At 55.0% G+C, this 10,392-nt stretch overlaps 1 protein-coding gene across 3 annotated transcripts in view; it reads left to right on the top strand.

Annotated features, from left to right (window-relative positions):
• The first annotated feature begins 934 nt into the window (after positions 1-934).
• NECTIN1 (nectin cell adhesion molecule 1) overlaps positions 935-10,392 on the top strand; it is a 101,487-nt gene continuing 92,029 nt past the window's right edge. For all 3 annotated transcript variants that reach the window (XM_086476911.1, XM_086476909.1, XM_086476912.1), the window contains exon 1: positions 935-1,016. In XM_086476911.1, coding sequence (XP_086333037.1) covers positions 935-1,016 — 82 coding nt within the window. The remainder of the gene's footprint in view (positions 1,017-10,392) is intronic.

The following is a 10,392-nucleotide window of genomic DNA, read 5'->3' as shown; positions in this document are numbered from 1 at the left end:
CGGACCACCCCCGACCCCCAGCCCACCCCCTGCCGCCAACCCGGGCGGACAGAGCCCGCAGCCCCGCGGAGCGGCGACCCCCGCGTCGGCGGCGGCGGGGGCTGTGCGGGGCAGGCAAAGGGTTAACGCTGCGCCCTCCCTCCGCCGCCGTGCGCTGACATCACGCGGGAGAGGGCGAGCAGCGCCGCCGCCCCGCCCGGGAGTGTGTGCGTGTGCGTGTGCGTGTGCGAGCGCGAGCGGGCGGCCGTGCCTCGCAGCCCGGGCAGCCCGCGCCCCCCGCCCCGCGGCCGGCCCGGCCCCGCGCCCCCCGCCCGGCCATGGAGCGCCGCAGCCGGCCCCCCCCCGCCTCCTCCTCCTCCGCCGCCGCCGCCGCCGCCGCCGCCTGAGCGCCGCCGGGCTCCCGGCGCCCCGGGAAGCGCAGGGCGGGCAGCGGGCGGGGGCTGCCGAGCCCCGCCGCCGGAGCCACGGGACCGCCGCGCTGCGAGCTGCGGCAGCAGCAGCCCGCGGAGGGCTCTCCCTCGCTTTTCTTTATTGGCTCCCCGCTCCTTTCTTTCTTTTTTTCCTTTCATTGTTCCCTTTTTTTTTTATTTAAAAAAATTTACAATTTCCCCATCCCCTTCTCACTCGCCCGGCTCTGCGGACGTGCTCGCTCCCGAAGGACGGCACCCGCGCTGCCCCGGCGCCCGCGGAGACGGGCCCCGCGCCCCGGCGAGCCCCAGGGCCCCGGCGGATGTGCGAAGCTCTGCTCCGGCCGCCCGTCCTCCCGCCGGCTTGCCCGCTGGGCGCACCACCTCTTTGTCCCCCTGCACCTACTTTTTTTTTTTTTTTTTTTTTTTTTTTGTAAGCAGACCTAAACATCACTGGGGGCGGGGAGGGTGGGGGGCCCAGCGACGCTGCCAGACCGACCCCTGCCCATTTCTCCTAAGGAACTCTCATGGCTTCACGGCTGCAGACAAGTTGCCGTGCATCTTGGTGGACTATCGGAGTTTGCATCCTGGCGGCCGCGCTCCTACCAGGTGAGCCGCTGCCGGCCGGTCCCCCCAGGAGGCGGTGGGCTCTGCCGGGGCGCTGCGGGGATCGGGGCAGCCTCGGAGGGGTGCTGCGGGGTGCCGATGGGGGAAGGGGGTGCGGGAAGAGCTGCGGAGCGGCGGGGAAGAATGGGATCGGCTTTTTGGGGTGCGCGCCCGGCGCTGGAGCAGGTGTGGGAGCATCTGCGTGAGTGTGGGAGAGAGTCGGGGCCGATTTCATCTCTGGCTTGGAGAGGAACAACACGATCGTTTGTTTTGGAAGCAGCTGCAGGCAGTGGGCTCCGGAGTCCTGGGAGCTGAGGCGGTTTGTTTGCTTTTTGGATCGAGCAACGTCTAGCGAGGCATAGCAGCCAGGCTTCCCGGGAAAGGGAGCCACAAGGCTGGCTAATGAGCGCAGATGTTTCGGAAGGAGAGATGGAAGGTTTCGGCTGTCCAGCATCCCCGAAATCCCCTGTCTTCTCAACGCACACACTTCACTCGGGCTCCTTTGCGGAGGGGCTGGACTGCTCCCAGGTCTCAGACCTTCCTTTCACTCCTTTTGCAGCTGGGTGTCTGATGGCACCTGGTCCATCCCTTTGGTTCTGATCCACCCCTGGGAAGGAGGAGATGGGCAAAGATTTGGCCCGACTTCTCATTCGACCTAGCCCGGCGGCTGCAGAACAGACCGTGTGTCCCCACCCCAGGGCTTGGTCCTGCCCTGGGCTCTAGCACAGCTCTTAAAAGCGGGGGAGTGACCCACTTTGCCAAGTGCCCCCGAGGGGGGACTCGTTAATTCTGCTCCAGTGCAGAATGGGTTAATGCTATCCTGGAGGGCTTTCCGGAGTCGGCTGTCGGAGACATGGAAGGGGGACCAGGAGTCTGGGTTTACGGGGCTTGTGAATGAACTGGGAAATGCAAATAGAACCGATGTTTGCCTTTTTGAGGCTAGGCTCCTGGTGGCTGGGTCTGGAGTGCGTGGCAGCAGGCACATGTGCCACCCCCCCGGTTGGTAACCCAGCCTTCTGCAAGGGGTGAGAGGCAGCCTCTGGCTGCAGAAGGAGTGGGATCTGCAGCTGGAGAGAAGTTGCAGTGAAGGCACGGTGGCATTGCCTCCTCTCATTGGGCTTGGGCAGCATCCTAGAAGAGCAGCCAGGCTGGCTGGGCTGTGACTCTAAGATGTGGCCGCGCTTAGCAAGGTCTGGGCCAAAAGGCCAGCCATCCAAGCAAATGCCAGGGCCCAGGGTTCCCCAGTGCTAGCAAAGAGAGAGCTGATAACATCCAGGGCATGGGAGATCAACAGAGCACAGTGACTGGATGGTCCAGCTAAAATGGATGAGGACAGAGGTGCAATGGGAGGGGGTGGTGGTCAAGAAACCAGGGAGACTGTGAGAGGGAAAAAGTTAACAGAGTGATGAGAAAATAGGTCTGGGTATACCTCTGTACTCCCAGGACAAAGGGGTCTGCTGTGCATTGCAAAAAGAGGTGATGGAAGGGACAGCCTCAGGCTCCCTGCACTGCTCTGTGCTTCTGGCTGAGCTCTGGCTCCTCACAAGGAGTCTCAGAACTTTCCATGCCATTCTTCACCTGGTCTTCCCTGCTTCTCATCCCTCCACCGGGCAGCCCGATGCAGAAAACCCTCCCCACAACCCCTGGGAAAGGCACTGGAGGTGGAGTAATGCTGTGGTGACTGTGCTGGGTAAACCAAAAGGGGTTTATGCTGTCCCTCTAGGAATTGCTTTCACCAAGGAGACACATAGACAGTGACCCTGGGGCAGCCTGGCATCTCACCTTGTCCTGCCAAGAGAGACCTTTTCCCCCCACATCCTATTTTTGGCTGGTTTTGAGGCTTTGCTGCCAGCAGCCAGGCAATCTTGTCTGCTGCCACTCTGCAGTAGCCTGGTAGTTTGTCTTGCACTGTCCTGCTGACAGCTCTGCCAGGATAAGCCAGTGGTGCATCTAGTGGTGCCTTGCCAAGCAAAGGGTACAGCCAGCTCTGCAATGCTCCGGGAAGATAATCCCTCCCGACCCCTGTCCATGATCACCGAGTACCCTGCAGCCTGTGTGGGCGAGACTCTCGGCTGGACCAGTTTAGTGGTGGATGCACCACATTTGCAGGAATGACTGATCTCATATTACGTATTTATTCGTTCGTTCGTTCGTTTAGTTCATTTGTGCGCTTATTTGTACTGTGGACGCATCCCAGAGCTGCAGGGGAGGACCAGGACAATACTGTGCTAGGTGCTGCCCAAAGCCACCGCAGATTAACAGTCCTTACTAAATCACAGGTCTGAATGCTGTACTGAGGCAGGTAGTTCCTCAAGTTTGCAATGCATTGTGCCAAAATCGGCTGAGGGTATATATATAACAAGCCATATGTAAGCTTTGAATGCAGACAAGCTTGCTTATCAAGGAGAAGGGGAGAGGAGGGGAACTTAGGATCCTCTATTATAAGTGAATTAGTAGCTGTGGACTTTGTTGGAAAATGTGGTTTGGTACCTAGCACCCAAGAAGGGTGAGAGGAAGGCAGGAGACACTACCTGCTTTCTGGAAAACCTTTCACGCTCGTCTGATCAATGCCATTTCATTTTGTTCCCATCCACGTATACTACCTCCCCCTTCTGACAATGTTAGCTTTTTTTCTGATAAGGAAATAAAAGTTCCCTGCTATAAAAGCTGTAAGGAGTCCCTTATAAAAATCTGCTTTACAAATTGTCTTTAATGTGATCGGCTCAATCGTCCAGAACGGATTCAATTCAGGGTTCCTGCAGTCTTCCATGCAAACCTCCCTGCCTGTCCATTTGGAACCATTAACCAGGTATCAACTCAGGCTACGGCATTAGGGCTGCAAGATACTGAGACGAATAGGGCTTACTGAAAAGCCGTGGGGTGTTGGGGAGCAGAGATCCTAGGTGGCTGATCTTTAGCTGTTAGGAACACTTGTGCTAAGTTTATGCTTTACAAGTCTTGGCAATCTGTCTGTTTATCCCCGCCATGAAACTCGGTACAGCTTGAGATGCAACCATGCAGAGCAGAGGCGTTCGTCTTGTGCTTGGTCCTGCATCAGCAGATCTGGGCCTCTATTTCCAAATGCTCCCCTCAGTCTGGGGACAAATTCCTGTCTGCTATCACTGGGCTACCTCGTGGGCTCCAAGAGGGGCCTGTGAGTCTTTCTTTGCAGAGTGCTTTGAGATCCTCAGCAGGGGAGAGCTGGAGAGGTGTCTGAAGCTTTAACACAGGGTTTTTCCATTACGGCGCTTGAAAGCAGTATTGACTGAGCTATAGTGACCTGGAGGCCCTAGGTCAAACTTGGCTGCAGCTGGAGGGAGGGTTCCTTTTTTGGGGAGGTACGACAGCCCTCTGGACTGCTGGGAATAGTCAAAGTGTGTCACTGCAGGATCTGGTCATCTTGTACTCTACAGAGCTGCTTTAATATCCCAAAGCAGCTTCTAAAAGGCAAAAGGTTGCCAGAGTTTTGTTCAGCCTTATTTTTTCTTTCCCCCACCTGCCTCCTCCCAAAACTCAGGAACAACAACATCAGGCTATTTCAGGAAGCAAAAGTGTGTCTTTGCTGATATTTCTCATTAAACCTCGCTTGTTGCAGTGGAACTGACCCATCGAGTTTTAACCTGGCGTGAATTGATGAGCTCATGTATGTGTCAGCGTGGGTGAGGTGACAGGCTGTATTGAGAGCCAGCTCAGCCCATGAGCAGGAGGGTGTCTGCCCCATGGCCAGAGCCGAGGGACGATCGTGGTTAATGCTATTTGCTCTCTGAACCGGCAGCGTTAATCATGCAAGAGCTCCCAGCCCAGTGCACATGGATCCATTTGCAAAGAGACGTACAGAAGCAGGGGCATTACCACATCCAGCAACACATCGAGCGCGAGGCAAATGCTCGCAGTTAACTGGTGGCTGACAAGATGCCGATGCTGGCGGAGCCTAGCACATCTCTCCTCACATCGCCCCTCCTCTGGGCTGCAGCTGTACCAGCCACAAAGCCAAGTTTACAGGGAAGCACTACAAGGATCCTTTGGGCTCTGCTCACACCTCAGCTGAATCACGAAGGGAACCAGAAGAGCCGGTTGTCGTGACCTGCTTCCCAGGCCCGTGTTTTCACTGGCACCCCTTGCCCTGTGCTAGTGCTGCTAAGGCTGGGAACAGCGGGGACAGCCCATCATAAGGCTGGGGGAGAGCAGTGAGTGGCCACTACCAGCCAGGGGAAGGCTCTTTCCCACCTCCAGTGCCCTGGGGAGGTACACAGCACTGCCAGCAGACAGGCATGTGGGGGAGATGGTGAGGCAGCACCAGGGGAAAAAGATTTTTTGGAAGAGCAGAAGTCAGGCTGCCTGTGTATGCTGCAGGGATGAGTTGGTAAATCCTCAGATGAACGGCCACAATCCTCAGGGCCTCTGAGAAAAGGTTTGCATCTTGCAACGTCGTTGCTTGAGGTCATGGTGGCTCTTGCTCAGTCCTTTTCACAGACCGGCAAGGCATATCGGTGCAAAAAGCAGAAACAAATGAGAGAGGGACAAAGGTACTCCAATCTGAACAACCCCTAGAGATTTTCTTGCTTTTTCAAATACGTCAGATTAAATCAGTACAGCTCTGATGCAGGGTGAGTTGGAGCCGCCAGCCACTGGAGCTGGGACCCAGTTTGCATCTGAGACACCTATTGTGTTAATTACCAGAGCACAGTCATCCCAGCACAGAGAATTCAGAGCTCTGCAGTGAGGGCTCCCTAACCCAGATTATTGTTTCAGGTGAAAATTTGTTTAACTAAGGAACGAAACCTCTCATGGTACATCCCCTTGCTTTCCTCCTGGCTGCTGTTGAGCTGCAGATGTTCTCCTGGCCTTACAGTTTTCTTCACTTCTCCCAGTGAAGGTTTAGTCCAGGCTAAGATTCATGCACATACCCTCCCAGCACACTTGCATATACTCTCCCAGCTGGGTTTTCAAGGGCAACCCCTCAGCTCCATAGCAGAAGAGAAACTCCTGCCCAAGCTGCTCAAATGCAGAAGTATTATCCATGGGAGGAAAGACAGTTTCCCCTCAGTCTGCGAGTGAGAGCCCATGGCAGCCAGACAGGCGCCTCCCTGTCCTTCCACTGTGCCACCATGCTAGGTTTAAAGTCCTGCATTTACAGTCCTGTCTCTGTCACACACAGAAAAGGGAAGCAAAATTTGCAGGCTCAAGGGCTACCCTTCCCAGCACTGTGTTATTCTATATGCCCCGTGCTGTCATTTCTGTGTGTCCCTGCCTCCATGGACACCAGAACAAGTGTGAGGAGTTTGACGCCTTGCTGTCCATTCGCTGTTTCTCCCCGTCTCTGGGGCTGGTGCAGCCGTTCACGCAGGCTGGCATCATAAAAGCTGCGGCAGCTCTCGGCTCTGCAGCAATCCCAAGGCAGATGAACAGCAGCTACTGGGCATGAAAGAGGAGAGAGAGGTTCAGTCCCTGGCTGTTTTCGCAGCCCAGGAGACTGCTTGTGCCCTGCATGCCACAGGTCTGCAGTGGCTGGGGCCAGGGGCAATCTCTTGTCCCTTTGGCATCTCTGTAGGCTGCTGGGGATGGAGAGGATGAACTGACCCAGCTTGATGAACCATCTCTTCTCCATTCCCCCACAATAAAGCTGTCCCTGCAGGAGGTTTATAATCCTTCTTTGACATTATTTGGTGTGGCGCTGCAGGAGGAAGGACTTTCTAAGCACTAGCCACCCAACTCTGCCCCTCTCCCTCACGCTGCTCCAGGCCTGCCCTCCCTGGCTCTGAGCCAGTCCAGCTGGACATTGGTGTACAGCGCTGCCTTCCATCTTCGTTCTACCTACAGGTGGGCGGGGGGAAGAACTTAAGGAGAGGCAAGATCCATGTGACTCTCCTTCCTGAAAAACACAGGGATGGAGTTTTCCCCATCCCAGCCTACTTGCCTTTCTAACTGCATGAAATAGCGAAGTGCCTCCATCTGCTCCCGACCATGCAGGGATGCTACAAAAGGACCTGCAAATCACATCACTGCCTTGAAGCAGCGGCAGGTACCAGATGGACCACCTGGCTATGAGACAGCAGGTGCTCCCAAGCCTGGTTAGTCAAGAGGACTTTGCCTCCAACTCTCTTCGCAGCAGTTCTCTCTCTACCTGGGAAAACCCCGTAATCAGGCTGATTTTGAGTCTATTTGTCCTTTCCCGTGGAAGATCCATTCCTCCCCCCGTGCTAGAGCAAGGCATCCGGAGGCATGGCCAGGAGTGACAGAGGGTCCATGCAGCTTGCAGCCAGTGGCTAACATCCAGCGTTTCTGCTCTGGTGAGAGGCGAGAGCCGTTCCCAGCACAAAGGCCTGTCTGTGCGGGAGATGAGGGGGCTGGAGCGGAGTGCTGTGTGGCCACCTGAGAGCAAAACCAGCCTTGTTCTCTGTGTGAGGCTAAAGGCACGGTATCAGAACAGGCTGCTGCAGTGGAAGGTCTGTAGCCACTTCATGCGGATCCAGGGGGGACACTGACTATCAGCTGGCCTTACAGGTGTCTACTTTTTGCACCGAGGATCCCACACTTGGCAAAATCAGATTTCACTTCTTACCCCCTGGCAAGATATCCTCTGGACGAAGGGGGATACTGCTTGAGAAGCTTTTCACTGACCATTTTCACTGTCCCTAGGAAACATAGACCAAAGGGGCAGTCTGGGGGCAGAGTTCTGTCTATGGACTCAGGGGTCTAATGCAACCGTGTAGAAGAGGCTGGTGGGACTCAAGAGCTCAAACAGAGGTCTATAATTAGAGGCTGTTGTGCTGAGTGTCCTAGGAAAGCCAGGGGTTACAAATGGTCCATGATGGGCAGAAGTCATAGACCTAGGGCAGAGTTTAATATTATGAACAGGGTTTACTCAGAGGCACACACAGAGAGCTGGATAGTTCAGGAGAAAGGTCAGGGTTTCAGTCACTGTCTTCTGCAGGTTTCTGTGTAGAACAGCTTGATACAAGGTGGTTACGCTGGCCTGTGCGAGGTACTGTGGCACTCAGGGCAGGGGAGAGCAGCAAGGGAGGAATGAACCCTGCCCCGTCCTTGAACAGCCCAAGTAAATGAGCTAGCCGAGCTCAGAGTCTGGGGCCGGGTGAGTTATCAGCATGCTGTGGAGTCATAATTCACCCCTCACCGCAACCCATGGCCGTGACGGAGGTCCCCCCTGCCTTGAAACATCTCCTCGTGCTCCCACTGGTCCAGGATTAGAAATAAAGAGACTTTCCTGGTATCTCAGTGTGCTACAGCCCCAGCTTTCCTAACTAAGTGTGAGAGCTACAGCCGCTGCGCCAGAGACTGATGAGCGCTATATGCCCTGTAAAGTGAATGCCAGGGTGCACAGGAGAAGGGTGCACATTGCTGCCAGCACGTTAAACATCCATATGAAGCCTGCAGTCAGGACTACATTGGTTTCACTGGAGAATTAAGCTGCACCAAGCTAGGGCTACTTTTTTCTTAGGGAGAGGCATCTTATGGGCTTTACTCCTTGACTTTCCCTGGGCTAGGTAATCAGCATTGAGACCCCTTGTAGGCAAGCCCAGAGTCACATTTCCACCAGAACATAGTTGTGCTGACGGCCTTACTAGCCTGGGGGTGCCAAAACTAGGAGAAGTGTTAAGGATGGATAATCAAAGTCAGTTCAGGGGCTTTAAGTACACACAAGAAAAGGATCACTCCTGTTCCTAACAGGTTGCAGCACACAGTATTTCCTTGCTGATCTTGCCTATGTCACCTTACTTAGCCCAGGCCTGTGTCATTTGAGAAGAGATGTTGTTTTAAGGGCTGAAAGAAAAGGCAGCAGCTAGTGATTTGGTGGTGTACAGTGGAGACAACTGCACAAGCTGCTCGTTACTGGGCCTGTTCGTGACCTTCCCCTTGTCGGCTGCCCCTGCACGGTGGCTAGGGACTGAGCTGCAGGAAGGGGTATCTTCTGGGTAGATGATTGGATATGGGGGAAAACCAAGGCTGTGCCCATTTATGGTCATTAAGGATCAGTGTTGTGTTGCATAGCAGCATCCTTGCCATGCTGTAATTTATATCAGCTGCCACAGTTTCCATGGGATACAGGACCCCTCTTGGCTCTATAGGCAGTCCTGCTGGGTGCTGTTAGTCTGTGTGCATTGCACCCTACAGCTGGACATGCTGGAGCTCTGCATATTTTACCCAGGAAGGATGAGTTCATTTTTACGTACCAAGAGGCTGAGACGTAGTTGGTAGGTGCTGAAGGAAGGGCAGTCTCAGACCAGCCCAGGATCCAAATCTACAGGACACCTAGCGTCATGACTTCAAAACCCAGTGCTGGGCTGCTTGTGTCATATTGGTAAAGCACGTGGCTTACGAAAGGCTTTAGAAAAGGCTTCTTGCTTTTCTCTTCGAGGCCATGGTTATGAAAGACACTCGTGTGCACCAACACGTGAATCAGCACGCATGTACCAGAGTGCCCCTTCTGTCCTGGTGTCTGCCCCTGAGCAGGCATGTCCACCTGCTGGCAGCGCTCCCCTCTCCCCAGGCTCAGGTTAGTTTTCTGCTGTCTCCTGGGGGGGAAGCAGGGAGAGGAGGGTGGCGAGGGGAGGGGACCCGCTGCTATTGCTTGTGACATCTGCAGCAGCCCCTCTTGCTGCCCAGCCCAGGTGGTGCACTCCAGCTGCAGGCAGGGATGCGAGACCCAGACCTTCAGGGCAGCAGCAATGCCCTCCTTACTGCAGGGCACAAGGGATGGGGCAGCCTCTGAACATCTGCTGTGCGCTGAAATGGGGAGGGCTTGCAGGGGAGCAGGGAGAGGCCAGGGGCTTTCTGTGTGCGAGTTTTATGAAGAGATTTCACTAGAGATGGGGCTGAGCTTGCCAAACGTATCTCATGTGCTTGGGTTCAGCAGAGAAAGTGGGGGAGGGCTTATTGGGATCTCCTTCCAGAGGGAGTGATTACAGTGTGCTCTGATCTTTAGAGGCGGCTTGTTTGGGGATTTGCTTGATGCTCTGATGCCTAATGGGTGTGCTCATATATCCCTTTGATACAAGCTGAATAGGATCCTTTTGGGAAGATGACTGCAGTCCTGGTAAGGGCTGGGAGGGAAAGAGGCTTGCACAGAGCACAGCTTATAAAAGGGGGAATGTTCTCAGTGCCTGAGGACCTGGGAGGGAATTAGGAGCAGGACTGAGTTTGGCAGGAAGAAAGCTGCAGTGCTTGCAGAGGAAGGCAGTGCCCTGGCAGTTTATCTGTGGGTCCTCTAGGACCCCCCTGAGAGCAAGGCTGAGAACTCTCACACTGTTACACCTCCTGTGGCAAACTGTTGCCATGCAGCGTCCTTCAGCCTCTGATCAGTTGAACTGTGATCAGTCAGCCGTTGACGATATTTCCTAGATGACTGCCAAAACGGAGC

Source organism: Leptosomus discolor, chromosome 22 (genome assembly GCF_034619465.1).
Source record: "Leptosomus discolor isolate bLepDis1 chromosome 22, bLepDis1.hap2, whole genome shotgun sequence".
Classification (NCBI taxonomy): domain Eukaryota; kingdom Metazoa; phylum Chordata; class Aves; order Leptosomiformes; family Leptosomidae; genus Leptosomus; species Leptosomus discolor.
The sequence above is the reverse complement of the archived record's forward strand: the minus strand, read 5'-3'. Positions and strand labels throughout refer to the sequence as shown.